At 44.9% G+C, this 24,898-nt stretch overlaps 1 protein-coding gene across 2 annotated transcripts in view; it reads right to left on the bottom strand.

Moving 5' to 3' along the window:
* Positions 1-6,888: 6,888 nt before the first annotated feature.
* LOC147748882 (zinc finger protein 10-like) overlaps positions 6,889-24,898 on the bottom strand; it is a 246,428-nt gene continuing 228,418 nt past the window's right edge. Inside the window, exon 6 of one of the 2 annotated variants that reach the window (XM_086964431.1) lies at positions 6,889-8,502. In XM_086964431.1, coding sequence (XP_086820557.1) covers positions 7,769-8,502 — 734 coding nt within the window. In that variant the 3' untranslated portion in view covers positions 6,889-7,768. The remainder of the gene's footprint in view (positions 8,503-24,898) is intronic. The other variant, XM_086964433.1, reaches the window with a different exon arrangement.

Raw genomic sequence — 24,898 nt, 5'->3', positions numbered from 1 at the left:
TTGCGGTAAATGCTATCTTGAAAACGACTGCAACAAAGTATGTTGTGTTTGGTGTCAAACAACTTGGAATCATACCTCCACACCTACCTCCACACCAGTAACTGGTGTGATAGGTATGATTCCTCTCCTCAGAACAGAGGTTCTGGGGTACCTAAGTCTACCAGTCCCAACTTTCTCGAGCCTTAGAGCACAAAATGGATGCTGACAGACACAAGTCTGCCCTCCTTCTGCTGAGCCAAGCTCGAGCAGGGGAAGGCTGTACCATAGGCATACTGTCCAAGGGAGGTGTTACCACCTCCCAGACAGGATTTAGCGTATTGGGGCTGGATGAGTGCACTGTCAGAAAGTCTGCATGAGGGGCACATTTGGTGTCCCTGTGCATATTCCAGCTCAAACCAGTTCTGGGAGCCATTTGCTCCTGCTATGGCGCAAAACTGGACAAAGGATATGGGAATAGCCTCCCCCCTGTCCAGACCGTCCCCTAGGAGGGTACCCTGAATCTGTCCAACCCTTTCCCGTGGGTATAAAATGGGTTACCTGGCTACAGGATATTAGATTTTACGTGGACAAGATTGTGCAAGAAGAAACCACTACACTTAGACCGTCTGGACACACTGGACTTCGCTGGACCTCCCTTGGGCTCGAATTCGTCTTCCCTTGCTGTCGCAAGCCTCGTCAGTGTCCGTGATCCATACAGGATCCATGCAGGACCCTGTGGACCTCCAAGACATCAGAAGTATTTCCCTTGGGGTGAAGGAGTCACTAACCTGCATTTGCAGGCACCATAACGCATCTGACCGGTCTGCTGATCCTGAGCTCCTGCGGACTCCGAAGGCTCCAGCAACAAAGGAGGTGGGTTTCTGAAGGTCTCAGAGTTCAAACTGCCCTCTCACCGAGTTTGAGTACAGTATCCCTCGTGGGGACCACATAACCCATACCACTGTGCACCGCGTTCACTTGCAGCTGCATATGCTTGTTGCCGTACAACAATTCCGTGCATTGGGCCATTTGTAGCCCTGACCCTAGCGTACGAATATGCTACTTACCAGTATGCATCTGTTCTTGGCATGTAGGGCTGCTGACATTCCTATCTGTGCATAGATCGCCGCCTAGTGTTGGGTCCGGATGATTGCACATTGTTGTCCTGGAAGAGTCTTCGAAGTATCACGAGATAGGTGGCTCCTCTCCTGAACTAAAGTGCGCATGGGCATCGACTCCATCCTGAGATTGTTTTTAGCCATTGTGGCCAAGATGGAGTGAAACTAAGTGAATGATGACCATGCAATAAGTATGTGTGAATTTTTGCAGCGGCTACGGGCGCCGGGGAGGAGGGCGGGCGATATGAATGTCAGCAGCCCTACATGCCAAGAACAGATGCATACTGGTAAGTAGCATATTCGGTTCGAGGTATGTGGGCTGCTGAATTAATATCTGTGCATAGAATACATAGCAGTCCCTCCATTAACGGCGGCCGCCCGTGCCAGCTGCAGCAGTTTGGAAAAGTGTTTTGAGAATAGCCTGCCCTACAGCTGCCTGCTGTTTGGAGTGCACATCAACACAATAATGCTTTGTAAATGTGTGTGTGGTAGACCATGTGGCTGCTCTACATATGTCTTCCAAAGGAATGTTTCCAAGGAATGCCATAGAGGTCCCCAACTTTCTGGTGGAGTGGGCCCTTGGTGGAATGGTGAGAGTACGTTTGGCTTTCAGATAGCAGATCTGGATACATTTAACGATCCACCTAGCAATACCAGCCTTGGAAATAGGGTTACCTTTGTGGTGTGGTGCAAAGGCGACAAAGAGTTGCTTAGTCTTCCTAAAATCCTTGGTCCTATCGATGTAATACATCAGGGCCCTTTTGACGTCAAGGGTGTGGAGCATCCGCTCCGCCAATGACTCAGGATTCTGGAAGAAAACAGGCAATTCAATAGTTTGGTTAATATGGAATTGAGACACTACCTTAGGAAGGAATTTAGGGTTAGTGCGAAGCACCACCCTGTTAGAATGAATTTGAATAAATGGCTCTTGGATAGTTAGTGCTTGGAGCTCACTAACTCGTCGCAGTGACGTAATCGCTATGAGGAAAGCCACTTTCCATGTCAAGAATTGAATCTCGCAGGAATGCAGTGGTTCAAAGGGAGGACCCATCAGTCGGGTGAGGACCACATTGAGGTTCCACTCTGGAGCTGGTGGAGTCCGCGGAGGAATGACTCGTTTGGGTCCCTCCAGAAAGGCCTTAATGGCATGCACCCTGAAAAGGGAGAGGTGCTGCCTGTTCTGGAGATAAGCGGCCACTGCGGACCGATGTATGCGAATGGAAGCATAGGCCAGATTACATTTGTACAGATGGAAAAGGTAACAAATGATATTCTGAATAGACGCATCTAGCGGGTTAATGTTGTGGTCTGCACAATAAATGACAAACCGCTTCCATTTCGCCGCATAGCATGCTCTGGTGGTGGGCTTCCTTGCCTCCCGAATGATGTCCATACAGTCAGAAGGCAAGTGCAGGTAGCCAAACTCTAAGACTTCAGGAGCCAGATCGCCAGGTTGAGCTGTTGCGGATCTGGATGCTGAATGTCGCCATGGCTCTGCGTCAGAAGGCTGGGTGTGAGACGTAGCCTCGGAATGTTGTGACTGAGGGAGGCAGAGTGACAGCTGGTCATGGACTGAGCAGCTGACAGGCAGCTCCTGGTGGGGCTCTAATCTACCACATATCTACATGATGTCCTGTACCTTATAACCTGTTATCTTCATGAAATAAATCATCCTGAAATATTACCTTCCTGAGTGGACCTTCTTCATTACACAGTGTTATTCGTTTCTTGTAGATTACACCAAAATAGATTTGATTTTTCTTTAACTGCATTCCTGCAGCTAAGCAGTCATCGAGAAAACAGGACCGCAGTGATAAGTAACTAGAGTGGAAACCATTACACTACTGCCAAACAGCTTGTAGACTGCCCTTCTCCCTGCTCCCTACATAATAAGTTACACTCCTCCAGTTGGCAAGATCCATCACTGAGGAATGGAGCAGGAGGTTGCTGGGAAGTTTATATAATATCCAACTATCCCTCTCTCTGTATATAGATAACTATATCTCTATATATGTAGTCCTTTTCATCTCTCTTCTTTATGGTGAAATCCAATATTGGATGGCGACAATGTTGCTCTGCGTGCACACAAGGATGTTCAGAGCAGATTGCTTACCTGTGTAACCTCATTTTTGTTTAAATCTTTTTATTAACATTTTCGTATTTTCATACAACATACACAGTGCGTCAGCACCCTGCGGGGCAACAACAAAGTTAAGCAGTTCGGCATACAATCCATCTCATTAATAGAAAAGCTATTGGATGTGTTAATGGCAATAGTTCCTGGAGGACTGTCCAAGCAATGACTGCGGCCATATGTTGTCAGGCATTGTGATGTACCATCTCGTAGCCCTCTTAGCTGTGGTGCAACATTTAATCAAGCTGTGGGCGTAGGGTACCAACAAATGAGGGTAAAATAACCAAAGGAGAGATGGGATAGTCGCCTGAAACCCACTGCCGCATGTGCTAAAAAGAGGGAGTGGGGGGAGAACGGCCATGTTAGAGCCGACTGACAGAAACTCTGTGAAGTGAAATCATGTTAGTATGTGAGGTACTGTATCTTATGGTGCATGGGCGGTTCCTGAGCAACACTACCCACTTAGAAGCCAGCTAGGCTATAATCGCCAGATGTAATAAGAACTGCCACGGGTACATGTTCTCTTCCGGCATGATTTCCTGGTATGGAATGAGGGAGCCATCCCGGTAAAGGTCTCCCAGTTCCTGAATACCTTCTGTGTCCCAGTGACGAAGTTCAGTTGCTGTGGTGTGTATGTCTCCTCGTGGTGCAACCAATAATGGGATGGCGGGGCATAACGTATGAGAGCCCTGGTGAGGAAGAGGCTCCTACGGAAGCACTTAAAAGCTATAGTGGGTAGGAGCACACCTATAGGCCTAGGCTTTGTGCATGGGTGAAAGATTTGTAGTAATGTCTGGTGCGGGATTGGAGGCTGCAGTGAGGCCTTGTCTGCTAGATACCGGGATGATAGCCATCGGGCAATCCACTGGAGCTGGGAGGCCAAGTAATAGTGTACAAAATTGGGAACCGTTAACTCCCCTTGGTCTGTGGATAAGTAAGGTTTTCCCATAAATACTCAGTGTCTGGATGTTCCCCATATAAAGTCTCTTATTATCCCTTCCCATTTTCGAAAGAAGGGTGGGGAAATAATAATAGGAAGGTAGTGATATAGTAAAGAAGATGAGGGTGAACTATCATTTTTACAAGGGCTACCCGACCCGAGATTGCCAGTGAGAGGTTCTTCCAGAAGTTCATTTGTGATTGAATAGCTGTAGTAGCTCTGACTATGTTCTCCTCGAGCAAATCCTTCCTAGTACAGTATATGCGCACTCCTAGATATCTAAAGGGGTCAGTGCACCACAGCATACGCACGCCCTCCCATGGAATACCCAGGGTCAGGGGTCGTCTGCAGAAATGGAGAGAGAATAGATTTCCAGGCATTAACGCGCAGGCCAGAAGCCTTGGCAAAGTGTGATAAGGCCTGATACAAGGAGGGCGGGATGTCGTGAAGGTCACGTACGTACAGCAGTAAGTCATCTGCATATAGCGAGATAACGTGCAAACCATCCACCAGTGTAACTCCCATGTCCACGTGTGCGCCGGCAGTGGTTCCACCGCCAGCGCAGAGGGGACACTGGCCATCCCTGTCTAGTTCCGCGCTGTACCTGAATAAGATCTGATAAGTAGGGGCCCGTCCGAACACGGATGGATGGGCACCTATACAGCAGCTGAACTATGCGGAAGAAATAAGGCCCTATACCGTACCGGCTAGGCAGGCGAAAAGGAAATTCCAGTCAAGCAAATCAAATGCCTTCTCAAGGTCTAGCATTAGGCAGCACAATCAAGTCCATTGGAAGGGGGCATACTCGGCTACCCGAAAGTACCAGCGGATATTTAGAGCCGTGTTTCGTTGACGGGCGAAACCGTTCTGGTCAGGGTGGACCAAGGCGAGAACAAGGGGCACCAGGCGATTAGCTGAAACTTTCGCTAAAATTTTATAGTCAACGTTTAATATCGCTATTGGTCTATATGATCCGGGGGAGGTTGGATCTTTCCCTGGCTTCAAAAGGGAAACCACGTTAACCGCACACATCGAGGGTGGTAAAGCTTGGTCGTCAATTACCAAGGAGTGCAGACGAGGCACTCGAGTCTCTGTGTATGTTTTTAAAAATTCAGTGGGAAGCACGTCCAGTCCTGGCATTTTCCAGATGCCAGGGACTGCACTGTTTCACAAATTTCATCCACTGTCAGGGGGGGAGTCTAGAGCGATCAATTGGTAAAGCGTCAGTGTGGACAGCTCCACATTGGAGAGGAAGGACTCAATGTGAAGGCTGTACCTAGTCAGCTGAGCCGAATATAACCTGGTGTAGTGCGCTGTCATTGCTGCATGAATGTGTCTCTGTGTACAGCTCCTACGGCCCATTTCATCCATCAGAAGCTATATGGGAAGCTTAGGGGGTTCTTGTCTAATTAGGTAAGCCAGCAGTTTGCCTGCCCGAGATGCTGTAGCGTGAGAACGAACCGAATGCGCCATGAAATTGTGACATTGTAGTCTTTCTACTAGAGCTTCCCGCTCACCATGGGCGGCATCAAGTAGCTTTTGTTTATCAGGTCGGTCGATGACCTGTTCTCCTAACCGGAGCAATTGAGGCTCAATGGCGGACAAGGATGCATCAAGCTGTTTACGGACACTCCACGTGTGCGCAAGGCAATGCCCCATTGTCACCATTTTAAATGCCTCCCATTCAGTCAATACCGAGTCCACCAAGTCTACATTAAGATCAAAGTATCCAATCACTGCAGACTCCAGAGAGCTCCAGAACGCTGGGTGCTCCAGCACTGCCGTCTTTTGACGCCAAGCTGGAATTGGGGACGTATCAGCCTCCCACAACAGGTGCATTATTTGTGGATTGTGATCCGAATGCGTCCGATCTAAATATTCTGTGGATTGAATTAGGGGGGCTAGGGCCGCCGAGACCAGAATGCGGTCCAGCCGGACATGCAGCTTGTGAACTGGTGAGAAAAAAAGAATACACCCTAGCGTGAGGGTGATGCTCGCGCCAGACATCTGTCAACGACTAATGCCCCTTCCAAGTACATAGGGACTGGGTGTTCGAAGAGACTGTGGTTCTATTCAAAGGAGTGAAGGAGCGGTCAAGAGAAACGTCCAGCACAGGAGTTAAAATCCTCTTCCAGCAACCACGGAACCTCCCTCCATCTACGGAGTAATGCCATTAGCCTACAGAGGAATGCTTACCTGTGTTACCTCATAGAGCAGACACAGCAGAGGTGTGTACTGAAAAAGCCAGTGGCACAGCCCACATTGCTAAAGTACACAATAATGTAGTCTAAAAGACCTAGATTAAAAGAAGAGACTAGAAAGTGAAAAACAAAGCAAAAATTAAAAAGGGCTGCTAAGCAAGAAAGGAAACAGTGCATGGAATGTGTCTATGAATGACATACATCTATATGCATGCTACAGGGTGCATAAGCTCCCATTTAACAGCCTTGGAGAAGCAGTTTCTAGCCCTCCCACTTTGAGGAAAGACCTCACCACCTGATGGCTGGGAGACAGGAATATCTGTATAGTGCCTGCATAGCAACCACCAACATTCATCTATTAACTCATAATAACATTAATTGTTTAGCAAACTGGTAATCCAAATCTTAGGTCATGTCTTATGCTTCCACTTCTTAACGTTTCTTCTGTGTATAAGGGTGTTTCAAATTTAGTAGTTTGCCACCAATCAAATAAATTGTACACAAAAAATGAAAGAATTGTCTGCGGTTATGTAATTAATCACATGCAGTGATGCTTAGTCTGATCACTTCAGAAACGTACTTTTAAACAGAGAATCGAATCCTGAAATTGAGACTTTAATCCTAAAATAAAATATGTAATGAAACATTTTTGTACTTGTAGATGGCACCTACTGCCTCATACGGCTGTCTTCTGATGAAACTTAAAACAAAGAAGCATTTGTTTCATCTTACTGGCTAATCGCATGCCTCCGTCTTGTGCTTAAATAATACAAAGTGAAGACCTTACTTGTTTAGACTAGATGGGCTACAACACCTGCGACAATTTCTGCAACATTTGGTCCACTAGTGGTACAGTACTAAGCATCATGTGAACAATGGCTCCAGGGCACAGGTGGCAGCTGCCCACTAAGCTGGAAAATCCATTAATGCACATATCTGTAGATTCCTTTTTTAGTGACTGGAAAGTGATAGGGTAAGAATTCAATACATGGATCTGACCTGTTATCGTCTTGTATTCAAACTGGAGGCAATGCTTTACGTGTGCTGTGCTAAGCCCCCAGGAACACAGGCAAGGGTAACACTGAAATGTGGAAAAAGCAGCTTGTTGACTTTGAACCCACAAACAGATGATAAATAATCGGATAGCCAGAGGAGAGTCGTGGACATCGAATTGCAGTTGTGTATACAAATACTTTTGAAGCAGAAACAATGTTGTGCTCTATTTAGAGATCGTCAATCCCCCTTTCAATCCAATGGAAGGCTGTCTTTGTGTCTTTAGTAATAGATACAACCATCTTTTCCATGTATGAACTCCTTCTGAGGCTGGAGCTTTGTTGGTTTGGCTTCTCATTTGGTTTGAACCCGTACAACATTGTGTACATAGATACTTTCATAGTTAAAGACTCCAAGTTGGGTCTTCCTTTTGCATACAAGCAATGCCTGGAAGGACACTATTCATTGAGTCAGGAAAGTTGTGTGTTTTAACATGCCTATTAAGAGCTCCAGATCGACAAAAGTCTTTCCCACATATTGTACATACATATGGCTTTTCTCCTGAATGTATTCGCTGGTGTTCTTTGAGATGATGCTTTCGCATGAAGCTTTTGTCACAATCAGTGCACTTATATTCTCTTTCTTTGTATTGCATATTCTGGAGTCCCAAGCTTTGGCTTTTTTTAGAAACTGCACATACATATACATTATCTCCTTCTCCTACCTGTTTTTTCTGGTATGTAATAGAGTCTATGTTCTGCCTGGTGCTTTTCTCATAGTCAGTATATGTACAAGCTGTTGGGTTTGGCAGTGAGCTTGCATGGCTTGTAAGAAGCTGTGCATTGCCCAGAACACTATCTGTTTGATCATATGTATCCGATATCTCTGCTTTGGAATTTACTGGACATATGCTGGAATGTGGTGGTTTAGTGAAACTATGTTCACATTTTTTTGCATTTTCGATCATCAACTCTGCATTACTTTTTGGCCACACATGGCTTTCTGAGTATTTTCCATTCTCAGAGATTTGTAGAACATTCAAATCATCTTCTCCAGGCAAAGTTTTGCATGCCTTTGAGGTTTCAGTACCTTTTAGAGAATTCACAACTTCAGATCTTCTCATCATGCTTCCAACACCTGGTAAAAAAAAAAAAAAGAGACCACATTTCCAATTTTTTTTAAGCAACAACAAGAACTGCCTACATCCAATAAGGCTATATTTACAAAGTTCAACCTTCCATAACTATTGTGCATTGTAGTGCAATGTTGAGGCTGTTGTGTAAAGTTGGTTATTTAATTCTGTTTATGAACTGCTGTGGAAGATCAAAATGTATTTTGGTAAAAATATTTGTGGTGGATACATTACCCTTCTGCGGGCTTCTCACCTTATGAATATTCCCCAAACATCTGACTGGTCTGGAAAAGCCTATCCACAACAGTAGCTCTCCAGGGGAGCCAGGTGGCACCATCTAGCTACAGCGGAAACTCTGCCCACTGGAAAGCCTTACCAGTGTATACTGACAACTTGCACACTGTAGTCCGTTCCTGAAAATGTTTCCATGCTCCTTAGAGGCATGTTGGGGAGGAACGGAGACAGCATAAATGGCAGAGATAAAAATGCATTGGCAAAACAAATAGATTGCGCCTATGCAAGAGATATTGGTTTCGGAAAAGTGTTTTAGCAATGTTGTACAGCATTGTGGCTGCTGTTCAGCACGGCTAAAAGTTAGGGGAATGGATTGGTGTGGGGTAGATTGGAATGAGGTAGACTGGGTTAGAGTGGAATAGGGTAGAGTGGGGTGGGTAGATTTGGATAGAATGGATTGGAGTACAGTGGGGTGGAGTGAGGCAGATTGGAGTGAGGTAGATCAGGGTGGGTAGATAAGCATCCTAGATTGAACTGGGGTGGAGTAGATTTGGTTGGAGTGGGGTAGACAGGAGTGGATTAGAGTGGGGTAGATTGAGTGAGGTAGATGGGGCAGTGTAGATCGAGGTATATTGGGGTAGATTGGAGTGGGATACATTGGGGTAGAGTAGGATATATTGTGGTAGATTGGAGTGGGGTAGATTGGGGAAGAGTTGAGTTGTGTTGATTGGAGTCTAGTGGGGTAGATTGAGAGGATTTTAATAGGATGGTGTGGAATGGAGTGGGTGTAGATTGGGGCATTTTGGAGTGGGGTAGACTGGGTTAGGGTACTTTTGGAGTGGGGTTGATTGAGGTGGGGTGGGATAGACTGCATTGGAGTTGGACGGAGTGAGGTAGACTGGAGTGGAATAGATGTGGTAGATTTAGTGGGGTAGGTTGGAATGGGGTAGATTGAAGTTAGGTAGATTGGGGTGGAGTAGATTGGAGTGGGGATCAGTGGGTTAGACTGGAGTGGAGTGGGAACATTTGAGTAGTGTGGTAGATTGGAGAGGAGTGTGACAGAGTGGAGTGGGGCAGATTGGAGTAGGGTAGATTGTGGTGGAGAGGTGTAGATTAGAAAAAAGCTGGATAGACTGCAGTGGGGTTTGGAGTGGAGTAGATTGGACCGGGGTAGAGTGAAATAGTGTGGTAGTTTGAAGTGGAGTGTGGTAGTTTGGAGTGAGTTGGATTGGGGTAAACTAGAGTGGGGTGGATTGGGGTAAACTGGAGTGGGATATACTGGAGTGGATGCGAATGGGGTAGATTGGAGCAGAGTGTTCGATTTTAGTAGAGTAAGCTAGATTGGGGTTGAGTGGGGTAGATTGGATTGGGTGAGTTGATTGGGTTATAATGAGTGGAGTGGGATAGAGTGGAGTGGGGTAGAGTGAAGTGGGGTAGAGTGAAGTGGTGCTGATTGGGTGAAGTGGCACAGATTGGAGTGGATTAGATTGGAGTGGAGTGGAGTGGATTAGATTGGAGTGTAGTGAAGTGGAGTGGGTTAGAGTGGGGTAAGTGGCGTGTTGTGGAGTGGCATGTCGTAGAGTGGAGATGAGTGTTGCAGAATGAAGTGGCGTGTCATAAAGTGGAAGGGCATAGATTGGAGCAGCGTAGTATGGAGTATGCATGATACATTAGCGCACGGTTATTACAGACAACATATTTTTGATTGAAATGAACCTTACATTTGCACCAATATAGGGTTTTACTACACAAAAACGATGTGTGAAAATGTCATCACTTAGTGTATGATGTGTTTTGATCGTATTCAAATATTTGTTTGCACCACACTTCAGGATTACAAAACAAAATTGCTTAATTTGTACTAATTTTGATATATTATGAAACATCAGCACAGTTCTTTGTTTTTTGTTGTGTGATAGAAAAAAATCCACCCTCTCCTCTTACTTGGGTATTCAGCAGGATTGTCACAAATTCTCTCACTTTGCTAGTTTATCCCAAAGAGGTAGCAGAGGAGGGGGCATGGCACAGGCAGGCAACAATTTAGTGAGTGTTATTGATGTGGTAGAAATTGTAGATATAGGGTGTGTGTCTTTAGTATGTCCGATACCCTACCCCCTTACTAATAGAGTTAGGGGTATAGAAAACCAGGAGAAATCTACCCCCTGCTTTAAAACCATCTCTTGTAATATTGCAGGATTCCGTTCTAGGATAGCGAATGAGGAGTGGCTAGGGTATATCAGAGGCTTTGACCTCATTTGCCTCCAGAAAACCTGGTCTAGAGATGATATATCCTTGGATGGCTATCGCTACTTCCGCATTCCTGCATTACCTTGTGCCGCAGAAAAGGCTACGGGTGGGATTGCGGTTTTTATATCAGTAAAATACAGATCTCTAAAAGTCATTAGTATAAGCTCATCACCCTGGCAACAACTAATTATGATCCATTACTTAAGTAAGGCCAAAATACTCCTGTTTAATTGGTATCACAATATCTTTGATCCAAATAATTGTAATGCCATCGAGACCCTACATCATGATATCACACAAATCACTGGGAAGTGGCAGCTGCTATGTATCATTTGGTTAGGGGATATTAACTGTACAATTTTGTAAGCACAGTTCTCAATGTGTGTGTGGGCTGGAAGACACAGATGGACAGCCCCAGCCCCATTTTATTCACTCATCCCAGGGAGAAACCCTTAATTCTGTTTTAATATGGAACAATTTAGGACTTATAAATTGTTGGGCCAAGAATGTTTCACTGCAGTGTCCCACTTATGTAGGCTGTGGCAGGGTTAGTTCCATCGATTTTATGCTACTATCTAGAAATTTCTTCAAGCTCGTTCTTGACTTTGTGGTGGAACCTCACTGTCTGAGTGATCATAACACCCTTATCAGCTCCCTCAATTTAAAGACCAAAGTGGGGGACGGTGATGATCGCTCGATCCATTACCACCAGGACAAGGTAGTCAGGCTGAATTGGGGTAAGATCGATCCCCTCAAATTCAGGGAGATATTATCAAAGGCTATTCCCACTTAATAGTGGGGTGTTTGAAGTCAGACTCGCCTCCAGAGGATGTTGTTTGGGAGTTAGGGTCACTATGCGCTTGAGGTAGCCATGAGGCTGATCAGAAGTCCTAAGCATGGAGAACCCCAGGAGGCCCTGTGGTTTAATTCATAGTGTTTTAGGGCCCATAAATATTTAAAAAGGGCGCGTCATGTTATTCCCCAAAACAGATATCTTGTTAAAGCAACAAGGCACAAATGTAAAACAATAATCAAGGGTAGAAAAGCAGAACCAAGAAGTCTAGCATTTGAAGATCTAGAGAGAGCAGGAGCCCTAAGAGACACAAAAAGTTTCTAGGAAATTATAAATCTCCCGTTATTTACTCAAGACGCTAGGCAGATGGATTCACTGATCCTTGGAGATGCTTGGCTAGCCCACTTTAATGGCATCTTTAACCCCCAAAATAAAAGGGTCGAGGAATACATAAGGGACTTACCTGTACATTTATTTGCAGGTACCCAACTCAGTCTATCACAGAACTGAGGATCAGGAGGTGTTAGGCCAGGGGTCTCGACTGAAAGCATAAGGTCCTTGACTGTTTCAAAAATAATCTAAACCTGTGGGCAGCCCTGTTGACAAATGTATTTAAGGCAGTAATTAGTGACCCAATGCCCGCATCCTGGAAGGAGGCAATAGTGGCCCCAATTTTTAAAAAGGGTAATAGAAGTGACCCGGCTTGTTACAGGCCAATTTCGTTCATTGATGCCAGAGCTAAGGTATTGGGTATCGTTCTCCTCGCCTGTTTGGAGACCTGGGGCAAAGTAGTGATATCCAACAAGCAATATGGTTTCAGGAGGGGTCTTGGCACGACCGAGCAATGCCTTAATTTGTCCTTAATTATCAACAAATACGTGAAGGCCAGGAAGGGCTCGATCCACCCTGGCCTTCATGGATTTGTCCAGTACCTTTGACACTGTTAACCGGAAGAAACTATGGGATATGCTGGAAAGTTTGGGTGTGGAACAAGCACTGGTGTCACTTATCCGTAGGCTACATTTTAATTCTTAAGTCTCCATAAGATACAGTACTCAAGGGGAAGAAAGTGAGCAAATAGCTTCAACAGAGGGTGTTTATCAAGGGTGCATCCTAGCAGCTTTTCTGCTTTTAATGTACACAAACGGTCTGGAGGCTTCCCTCTTAAGTAGGACACTTGATTTTCCCAAAATTGGCAGCAAATCTGCCCCTTGCTATCTTATGCTGATGACAGTGCTAATGGCAACAAAAGCGAATAGCCTTCATAATTCCCTGGATACTTTTATTGATTTCATGTCGTCACTTGATCTTAAAGTAAATTTTAATAAATCATATTATGGTATGCGGCCCAAAGAGTACAAAGACTAAGATTTTCATAGCACGGGACAAGAGAATAGAAAAGGTTGAGAATTTTATGTACCTGGGGAATTTATTTAACAATAAGCTAAGTTGGGACCCACTTGTGACAGCAAGAGCCTACCATACAACTAGGGCTGTGGGTGGGCTATTTCGCTTTGCATGCAAATTAGGCCATAAGCCTGTTAGGGAAATATTCAACTTCACAAAGTCAAATGCCTTTCGATTGCAACATATGGCGCAGGGGTGTGGGGACACCACAATAGCTGCCAGCTACAAGTAGTGGAAAGTAAATTCACTAAAAGGCTTATCATGATGCCTAATGGTGCCCCTAAACGCCTGTGTCATGACCAATTGGGACTAGAGCATATAGAAGATTGCATATCCTGTGCCCCTCTACTCCTATGGGCAAAAATGTGCCTATCTGAAGAACTAATGTTCTCGCGAGAAATGATAAAAGATTGTCAAAACTTGTCCCTACTCTCTAAAAATACCATGGCTTCATTTTCTGAAAGATAAATATTATGAAATAGGATTGGGGCATTTCTATGGTAGTCCTGAAAGCATCCCACTGAATGCCAAAGTCGTCATCAATGAAGCGTTACATTCACCATGCGTTATCACCAAGATGAGATCGGTCCCATGCACTTGTTCCCTGCCCCATTGCAAAATTATTTAACATTCAACAATAATCTGCAGATTCGATTTTATTTAACTAGATTTCGGTTTGGTGCTGTGCATGTTTTGCTGGCGTGACCTCTCACCTTGTCCATGTGATAATCTTACAAGCCAAAGAACTTTGCACTTTATCTTATTCTGCACTTTACATAAAACGACAAGGAGCAAATTCTTAATCCCACTGTTAAAGAAAGTTCGCCCTTGTACATATGTTTAATCCTTTTAAATTCTTGAACTCACTGGCTACCCCTGATATTTGTATTGCGGTAGCCAACTACATAAAAGTATCTCTGGCCATTAGAAAAAGCTATGAGTAACAACGCCCTGAGCTGTCTCACCGAAACCACTGTATGCAAAGAGTTGCATATCCCTGGTATTTTATGAATTGCTTTTAACACATTGTTCAAACTGTGTATATGTTGTGATAATGTCTTTATGAATCTTAAAGGTGTTTTGAATTGGAACAAGGCTGTTGTTATTGAATTTTAAGTCATGTGCACATTTGAAGGTTATGGATTTTAATCAACTTGGAAATTCTGAAGGTCTATTCAGCTGCCATAAATGCCACAAGACAAGCACCTTAACTTAAAAATTGACATGGCTCATAGTTTTCAAGTGTCTGTTTAATTATTGTATGTTGGCATTTGAAGCCATTACGTTTGACTCAGCAAATTAATTTTAGTGTAGAATGTAACGTTCTTGTATCATCATTTGGCCTAGGCTGGACATTGGTGCTGCTGTTGTTGATGCACTGAATTGCCTTTTTTGTACTCTTTTATGGCTGGTTAAGCCGAATAAAGATTTATTTATAAGTGCAGCCATCTACCAACACTAAATCAGTCAACTGACACTGCAACTGGTTCCACTGACTTGCTAAGCATTCTTGAAGGGGTGCATTGGAAGTCTTGCGTGGGGAACAAATAAGATGCAAGATACCATCATCCCTAGCAGTTGCATGAATACTTTTGCTGGTAATGATTGGTTGGGATTAAATTGATTGAGAAGGCACTGAATACTGATTTCAAGGCTTTATTCGAGGAATATACTCATAAAAGCACAAACATACATTTAAAATACATAATAATAAAATGTTCCTTGTTTATAAAGACTATTTAAAACATTTGTACATACATGAGCAATAAAAGAAATTATTTAGTTTACATTTGCACATTTGCACAAATATCCCTTGATACCCTAATTATGTTACATTGGAAGAGATTGTCCTCCGTCTAATAGACCAAGCCCACCCCAGATACTTTGCTGTTCCTAAAACGATAGGCATATCAGTGGTGGTACAAATGATTCGTAGTGCCTCAACACCCCTGGATGTCCCTAGGTTTCTGCAGACAGGAGTTAGCCAAACTCTTCTCGGGGTGGCATAAGCTTTGCACACGAATAAAAAGTGACCTGTGCTTTCCTTAATTGCACCACAAACCGGGCAGGACGAGGTAGTTACACTCCTCCACCTACCCGTCAGTGATCTCAGAGGGAGGGCACCTGATCTCAACTGGAAGAAAAGCTTCCTATCCTCTGGGTTTGTAATACTGTCCCAATATAGTTCCAATATAGGACACAGTTTGATTTCTAGGAAGCGCCCCGCCATTGTATCTGACCTCGTTCTACTCCAAAGTTTACCATCTATCCAATCCCAATATACACTTTTGATTGTATTTTTACTTGGAAAGGGTTCTCCAGATGGATTGTCCCATAGTTTAGAGAGTCCGAGGTCCCCTAAAGCCGCTCTAAGATTTTTTTAACCACACTATTTTGTGGAAGATGTCAGCTTTGATTATGGCAAGGAACCCCTCTGCGTAGTGCCTTATCTCCGGGGTAGTCCAGAGGCGTCTCCAGTAAAGGATCGGGCGCAATAGCGCTCGGTCACTAACTGATCTTCTCCCTAGATCAAGACCAAGTGGGATCAGTGGTGTACTCTGGGGGAGACCTGTGATTCCCCTTAGGAACCTATTCTCCGATATCTGTAGAGGGAGAAGCCTATCAAAGCCCCATAACTCTGCCCCATATAGAGCAGACCCAATAGCCTTAGCGTCATATACTGCTAGGACTGGTTTTATGGGCTTTGATTTTGACTTTTTGTGTTCCGCCCGGAGTACCCCCGAAATCTGTTGGTGCCTCAATACCGCCATTTCAACATGCTGGGACCATTTTAGATTATTTGCTATCTGTACCCCATGATATGTAAATACAGAAACAGCCTCTAACTCACAGTTATTCAAAAGTATTTTGGGCCGGGGTCTACGCTTAGATGAGAAGGCCATCAGCTTGGTCTTACCCATGTTAACTTCCAGGCCATGTTCCCCACAGAAGAGATCAAAGATGTTTAGGGCTCGCTGCAAGCCTGCCGGTGTTTTAGACAAAACCACCGTATCATCGGCGAACATCAGGATCGGAACCCTGACGCCCGCCAACGAAGGTGCGTCGACACTGGCATCCAGCATCCTAGCCACAATTCCGTTAATAAAAAGGGAAAAAAGCAGGGGGGCCATAGCACACCCCTGTCGTACTCCGCGTCCAATTGGGAAATCGGCAGATGATTCGCCATTCGTGCCCCACTGGACTTTGGCGAAGTTACATTCATGTAGCCTCATTATCAGGGTGAGCACCTCAGCTGGAAGGCCTATATCACTCAATACTGCCCAGAGCTTTCTCCTTGGGACCAGGTCGAAGGCAGCCCGCAAGTCAACAAAAGCGACATACAGGCTGCCCTCACCAAGCACCACCGTCCCCCACTGCAGCAGAGCAAAACGAAACACCTGATCGACGTGCTTGTTGCCCGCCGGAATCCAGCCTGATATGGGGACAGGGCATGTTCCTCATCTACCCAGTCCATTAGCCTGTTTACCACCATTCTCCCCACCACTTTTTGGATAGTGGCAATCAAGCTTATCGGCCTATAATTGGCCGGAAGGGACCGATCTCCTTTTTTATATATGGGTATAATAGTTGCTCCCTTCCATAATTCCGGGACTACTGTTCCCTTTGCAATTGCATTTCCTAGGAGAAATATATACCTAGCCCACCTCGCCTTGTCATTTATAAAAACATCAGAGGGTATCCCTTCTAAACCCGGGGCCCTTCCTCCTTTGGCAGCGCCTATTGCAGCTTCAGTTTCTTTGATGGAAAATAAATTCACTGTAGGGAATACAGCTGAAACTACCTTCATGTCATTAAACTCTGTTGACTCAGCGTACTGCGGTTCAAAATAATCCACCCAGGCACCCTCTGCGACATTGTTATCAGGTTTGTTTGGAAGTCCTCCTCTACCCCACTTGACAATATTCCAGAACAACCTGGAATCCTTCGCCCCTGCGGCCTCCTTTAGCTCAGCCCAGTGGTTTTCATCCCATGGTTTTTTTGCCAGTAATACACAAGCCTTATAGTGCTTCCTGGCCTCACCAATCGCTACCTTATCCCTATTCCTAATTGCACATCCCAAGCTTAGCCTGGCTTCCCTGCACTGGTGGTTATACCAACTAGCTGGTTTAGGTGGTTTTTTCCTGTTTGTATTACTGGACCTCAAAAAATGCGGTTTTAGAGTGGAAAAGAGCTTCTTATGTATGTCTGTTATTTCCCTTGAACCTGGGGTTACAGGATTTGCAGCGTCCATAGCAGCGATTGCAGTATCCACTTCAGAACTTATAAAGTTCATAGCCTCTGCATTCGCTAGTACCCTCGGCCAGTTAAGTCTGCTCATGTCATTGGCCATAGTAGGCATTAGGCCATTACTTCATTTGGGGTTCCCTGATGTGGCCATCCACCAATCATGAGACACACAGAGGGGATTATGGTCACTTTCTAGTCTACCCTCAATTTTCATGTCACATACCAACTGCCACAAGTTAAGGCTGCAAAGGACATAATCTATCCGACTTTGACCATGACCATTGTCGAATGTACAAGCACCTTCCCTGTCGCCCTTCGTCCTCCCATTTAGAGCTCTCAAACCATGTTCCAAGCAGATGGCATTCAGTTGTAATATATCTTTCGTCCATCGCTTGACAGGAACCAGATGTAAAGTCGGAACACCCCACTGTGTATCTTCTTCATGCCCTAGGGGATCGTCCGAACTATCCAATGGTTCAAAGGTCCTATTTAGGTCACCAGCTACTACAACTTTGTTACCCAAAGACTGAGATTCCAGGGAAGTGGACAGTGCCTCTAAAATGGGAGAGCTCCCAATGGTACTACCCCTGGCATAAATGTTATACAAATCTATCCCTCCACGCTTTTCTGAGGTTATTCTTAACATTTGGATGTCTTTACAACCCAGATCCACCACTTTGATTGTCAACTGAAGGCATTGCCTAACCCAAATAGTCAGGCCTCCCATCGGTCGGCCCCTAGAACCTATAATGGCTGGAATTGAAAAATGTAAATAACCAGGAAGAAATATAGGGTCGCAAGCCCACGTCTCCTGGAATAAACAGAGATCGAAACCATTAATGAAATCAATCCAATTTTGGGACGTCAGCTTACTGTTCAGCCCCGCGATGTTCCATGAGAGGAGCTTCCCGGGGCTGTCCATAGATAACTCTCCTGTACAGGACACCCTAGTTCCATTTCGCCCATCCCCCCTCCCTCGGGTGGTATCCTCCATGCTATGATCAACCTCCTGGGTGTCCACGGTACTTAATATAATTGATACCTCTCTTTCGGAGTCCCCGGAAGTAGGAATACACTCCCCACAAGTTTCATCCAAAATCATAGTCTCCCCACAAGTTCTCATTTCATTTGATACCACATTTTTGGACAAAACAGTTAACACAGGTTTCCCACATATCTCCCTACGGGACATACTTTCCCTGTTGTTCTGGCAGTAATCAGAACTTGGTCAATAGCTCCACCCTAGATCATTCATTACTTCAAACTGATTATACATTAATCTGTTATGGAAGTTGCCCCGTTGAGAGGGTACAGTAAAAGGTGCAAACCCTTGGGAGGGGAAATTATTAAAACAACCTGGTTCACTGATCATTCCAAATTGTATACCTGTTGGTCTTGGGTAAAAAAATGTAAGATCAACAACACCAATTCCACCACTACTTGGGCCCCAATTTTGCTTCGTAATCAAACGTGCCACCCTAGGATCTTGAAAGTTAACAACTATACACTCCCCCCCCAGGTTCTTAGGAGTATAACCTTTCCAATCTGTTCTTCTCACTCCAATAATCAGCCCGTCCACTTCCCCGGGCAATGGTCTATTTGCCTTCAACCAGTGCATTACCTTGTTCTTTAGCATCTGGAAGGGTTCTCTTTGCCCGGCCAACAGAGGTGGTACATTAGTGAGGACAACCACATAAGGGTAAAAGTCCGGGGTGAGATTCATGGGAGGTATCCTACGCGGAGCTCTCACCGGGAGATTAATAGGCCGGCTTATATCAGGAGCAGCAGGGCATGTTGTTGAGATGCTTGGTAGTGGCTGGGAACAACTCAATGCAGTGTTTTTGATATTGGAACTGTCTTTGTTACCCCTAACTAGGACACCAGAACAGGGTTTTAAGCTACTTGGTAAAGGCTGCGAACCATTAAAGACAGGATTACCATTTTTAGAACTCTCCTTGTTACCCATAGCCATGGTATCAGGCAGCTTGGTTTGTTTGCTAGTATTACTACTTGGGCGGTCCAACAAAACTGAGTTAGTCTTAGGGGTTTGGCCCTTCGACTGAGGCTTGCTAGCAATGCTAACTATAGGCGGAGAGGGCATTACAATGGACACACCATTGGCCTGGACATTTGGTTTCAAAGAGTTGGTACTTCCCCCAGTCCTGGGATGGGACTTGATTAGGGCTTTGGTAGAAAAGAAGTTATCTAGGGTTGCCTGCTCAAAATGATCTAATCGATCAGCTAGTTTTTAACTCGTTCCTCGATAGGGTTCAGGAGAGACCTCCTCAACCTTTCCAACTCGAGAAGCAGAACTGGAGCGGAAGATAATGTCTCAGCCAATGCCATCGCCGAAGGGACATTCGTATTAGATGCAGGACTAACCAAAACAACTCCATCCTTAGTAAGGTCTTCCCCACCAGGGGCAGCCCCAATAGGCTCACTAGAAGGGCGCAGGGCTACTCCAACCTTCCTTAATTTTTTTCGGGTGTTTGGAAAGAGTAGACTTCTTCGGGGCAGCACTTCTTTTCCTTTTAATACTTGGTTTAGTTTTATCAATGTGAGCCGGCACACTTAACTGGGCGGTAGTCACCTGCCCTAGAAATAAACCAGTTGTTGATAAGGGCGAGGTGGGGGACGAAATGGGCACACTCGCTTGGGCAGTAATCACCTGCACTGTAGGTGAACTGGTTGTTAATGTGTGCGAGGTGGGCGAAAAAATAGGCTCAATGGGGCCCACAGACGAGCCAGCCAACAGCTCTGGTGAAGGGGGAAAGGCATAAGGCGTTTCCAATACAACTGGCAGAGTTAAAGATGACAAGGGAGGAACCAATGCCAAAGCAGGGAAACCTTGGGGTGGCCTTTTCTCTAAGGGAATTTTAAGGAGTTCAATGGATAACCTACGCTCCGCGAGAGCAGTTGGGTTTGAGTTCAAAGACATACTTCACAGTCAAGAAACTATAGGATTAACAATAATATATATGCAAACACCAGGTATTTCCTGATAGCCGACTATATCATGTAAAATAAAGGCACAATGTTAGAGGGTAGGCCCAGCCCGGCCTCCTTCGGCCCCTGACGGCCACAGACGGTCCCGCCCTTGTCCCGGGATTCTACCGGGACGCTCCCGCGCAGCGGAAGTAGACACCACTATTATAGGTTAGGTGTGACGCACAGGGGGCGGGGCTAACAGGGAGAGCGGGCCAGGTGATCTAAATTGGCCAGGTAGGGACTCCTGGGAGATGTAGTCCCTGCAGAACACTCGCAGCCCTGAGCAGATGCCCCAACACTCCTCTGTCAGCACAGCAACTCCACAGATTCCCGGGTGGCTTCCCCTGCGAAGCGGGACCCGCGAAGCGGGTCCGGCAAGCAGTGGTGTAGAAGCAGGTCAGCAGCCCAGAACCAGGAGTCCAAGAGCAAAGGTCCCAGTAGCACGAAGTCCAATCCAGCAAAGGGTCCCACAGGTGAGAGGCAGGGAGTCTCTTTTACACGATCTGTGCACAGGGGGCAGGGCTAACAGGGAGAGCGGGCCAGGTGATCTAAATTGGCCAGGCAGGGACTCCTGGGAGATGTAGTCCCTGCAGAACGCTCGCAGCCCTGAGCAGATGCCCCAACACTCCTCTGTCAGCACAGCAGCTCCACAGATTCCCCGGCGGCTTCCCCTGCGAAGCGGGACCCGCAAAGCGGGACCCGCGAAGCTGGTCCGGCGAGCAGTGATGTAGAAGCAGGTCAGCAGCCCAGAACCAGGAGTCTAAGAGCAAAGGTCCCAGTAGCACGAAGTCCAATCCAGCAAAGGGTATACTGTGAATCCTGGCTGTATTGGGAGAGGCTAGAGCTTTCTGAATGTCTATATAGGCTCCCAGATAAGTTTGAGTGTTGGAAGGCTTAGATGAGACTTCAATTCTTTTACTGTAAACCCTAGTTAGTGAAGTATGTGAATTGTGGTTTGAGTGTGTTGGAGTGCTGGCTTTGATGATCCTGTCGTCCAGGTATGGGAAGACATGGATGTGTTGGCTTCTCAGATGTGCTGAGACTAGTGCCAGACATTTGGTAAATACCCTGGGAGCAGTGGTGACTCCAAACGGTAGTACTTTGAATTGGTAATGATTACCCACTTTCATGAATCTGAGGTATTTGCGATGAGCGGGATGAATTGGAATGTGGAAATATGCATCTTTTAAGTATAGAGTTGACATAAAAGAAGTGGGAGCACTCGTTGAAGTGTCACCATGTGGAAATGCTCAGAAACTATGTAGATGTGTAGTTCTCTGAGGACTAGAATAGGTCTCAAGGAGCTGTCCTTTTTGGGGATAAGTAAGTACAGGGAGTACACGCCTGTTTTGTGCTGTTGTAATGGCACAGGTTCTATGGCTCAGCTGGACAGGAGAGATTGGACCTCTTGCTGTAGTGTAGTTCCTATATTACCAAGAGGCTCTGCACATTGGAATAATATATCCTATAGATTTGACGTAGGACTGAGGTCAACTAGGTCTCTCTCGAATATACTAAACTTAACTGTCTGTGCCAGCTAGCTCAGAGGTCACTAGAAACTTTCTCGAATTCACAAGAAGGGATTAGTTTCTGACAAGCGCATAAACATGACAACTTTGTTTCCCAAGAATAAGAATATATCTCTCCGAGTCGTGGAAACAATAGATAAGTATAGAAATAGTAAGACAGGTGTTTTCAATAAAAAGGTTTATTGAACAGTCTTCTTTCTCATGCAAGGAAGGTGAACTGCTACAATCGTTATGCAGACTGCACAGTATAATGCGTACAGCGTGAACAGTAATATGAAATAATACTGTAACAGCATTGTATGGTTTCTAAGCCATATAAAAATACATACATAAATAACAGACTAAAATACTCAACTGGTGCTTCTAAAATACGCCTACCCCAATGTACCTGACCTAAGTCTAGTACGAGGGAAGAAGTAAATATTGTGTAGCATAGGTTTTAGTTTTCTTTGCCAAGAATCTACCAAAGGTTTCTCTAGGTTCTAATCCGCTCCATACCTTGGTTTAGAATGAAGGCGGTCTTGGATCTCTCTCTTGGGACTCGATTTCCCAACATCCCGCAAGGGGAGCCGGAAACACGGCACTTGCTGTAGCGAGGTACGTCGGGCAAGTAGGTCTTCAAACTGCTCCGAACCACCGTAGTTTGCCATAGCAAGTGAAGGTATATTTATACCTTGACGGTGTTTAGGAATGCCATAGTTTGATGTAAAGTCTGGCATATGAATGTCATGAATGAACCCCTTGGGAATAGTTGTTCATTGTAAAGTAACTGAGTTCTTGGAGAAATCAATATTCAAGTAAGGGGAAGTCCCTGGCTGCTTAAGCTGTTTTTTTAAGAAATCGTTGTGACGTTTTGTACGGGTGGAAGTAGCCATACCTGTATTTGGGTAGCATGGACTATGCCTAAATGAGGGTTTGATTTCTATGCCTATATAAGGGCAATGTGAATTGTACCTATATAAGGGCATGATTCGGGAAAATTCACTCGGAGCCTAAAACACCACACAACACCCACTCCACTTTCTTATGTACACCATTACTAAGTTCTAAACACAGTAAAACATATATAAACGGGATGTGTTAAAAACCCACCCAAAATACATAAAAAATGCATTGGTACTGGTTGTACATGAAAAGAGCATTTGTGCTGTACGCATTTAAAGCAATGTTTCATTCAAAGCATATAGTTTGACTTTGAAAATGCTATCCGAATGAATCACGAAAATACATTTATGAAATGGCTCTTAAATACAGAAGAAAAGACGAGACCATTTCATGGCAGATTATATAAACTGGTTGAATGTGGACAAGGTCAAATGTTGTCTCTTGGAAGTTTTTTCAAAGAATTCTAGTTCTATATGAATAGTTCTACTTTTTAAGCAGATTATTTTGTGCCAAAAAATGAAAAAATACAAATTTGGGAGAAAAAAAAATTATCGTAGGAAAGAGTTCCAAAGTTAGAACCTTTGTTTTGAAAAATGAAGGTCGATGTCAGAGTCTTCCAGAACATTGCGTGCCAACTCAAAAGTCAGTGTTATTGTTTGGGGAAAACATCATGTCTTTTAAGTCTGTAAAGAATTTGTCTACCATTGTAGGTGAAAGTTGGATTACCTCGTTAAGAAGATCAATTGCACATAGATGTGAAGCATCGCCGTCAGCGTTGGTTGCATTAGCAATGTTCGAACTGGAAGGTACCTGTGTGCCGCTTTCCTCTCGTATCTCAGCAGTAGCATGTTGCGTCTGTGAGATCTCATTGAATGTCGTCATCAGGATTGGTAGCCGATGGGGACAACACAGTGCATGAGCTGTTACTGGTCCAAGCAAAGTATCAACATCCATTGGCAGGGCTGATGGTATGTGAGACTGATGTCTAACACACATTCTTCTCCGCATAGCAGGCATCGTAGAACAGGTAAGATGCAATCTTGCCAGATCGGTCTAAATGACATCAACCATGTAGTAATTCAATTCTCTTAAACGAGTTAATCCCAAAATTTGGACTATGCGCTCACGACACTACATCGCCAGTAGAGTGTTAACCACAGTGAACTTGGTATCGCTGGTGATTTGGCTTGCCATATCGGAGCAGTAGGAGCAAAAATAGTATCCCTGCAGTGAGTCCCAAAACGAGAGGCAGTCCGCCTAACAGAGTGCACAAAGTTTGGAAATATGCCTAGGACTGCTTGAAAAGTTGTTAACAGATCCGAAAAAATTGTCTTAAATACATGTACAATATCGCTCGTATCAGACATGTTTCAGATACGACTTAACATTTCTGAGAAATGTACAGGGCAGTTTGTAGTTAAATGGGCATGCATCTCGGCAGAAGTCCTTGCAACTTGCAGATCATAGGTCTCTTTGGCCAAGGTCAGTGGCACCGTTTTTTGCCAAAGAATGGCTTTCAGTCTGCTTAAAGTATCAATTTGTATAGAAGTTATGTTCAGTGAAGGCCATAAAGGCAACACCCTGTCTGACTTGGTCTTTGGAAACAATACTTGCATCCAGCAAGTGACCCTGGCTGACACAGTTGCTAGATATGTTATACCTGTCAACATGCCACATCAGCTGTAATTGTTCAACATGAGGTAACTTCCCATTAGAAAGTTGTCCAAAAATTGGATCAATCACCGCAGCTGGTAAACCTTGCAGGTGGCAGGATAAGTTGGTAGAGGAACCATTGCAGGCTGTGTAAATTAATACCATGACAAAGAAGAGAACCGCTTAGTGCGTTTTCACAGTTTTTACCACTAAGGAACACTTCTCTTCCCCACTCCAACAACTGTGTGTGCAAGGTAATTCCCAGGATTTCTTGATGTATTGTTTACCCAACCTTTCGTATGTGCCTGCTTTGAGAAAGTGGCTCTATATATACTGGACCAAAGTAAGGTAAAGTGTGTATAGAGACAACAAACCCCAGAGGTATAACAGAGGTTAAAGTCAGGGTTGACCTTACTC

Source organism: Lissotriton vulgaris, chromosome 1_1 (assembly GCF_964263255.1).
Source record: "Lissotriton vulgaris chromosome 1_1, aLisVul1.2, whole genome shotgun sequence".
Taxonomy (NCBI): domain Eukaryota; kingdom Metazoa; phylum Chordata; class Amphibia; order Caudata; family Salamandridae; genus Lissotriton; species Lissotriton vulgaris.
The sequence above is the reverse complement of the archived record's forward strand: the minus strand, read 5'-3'. Positions and strand labels throughout refer to the sequence as shown.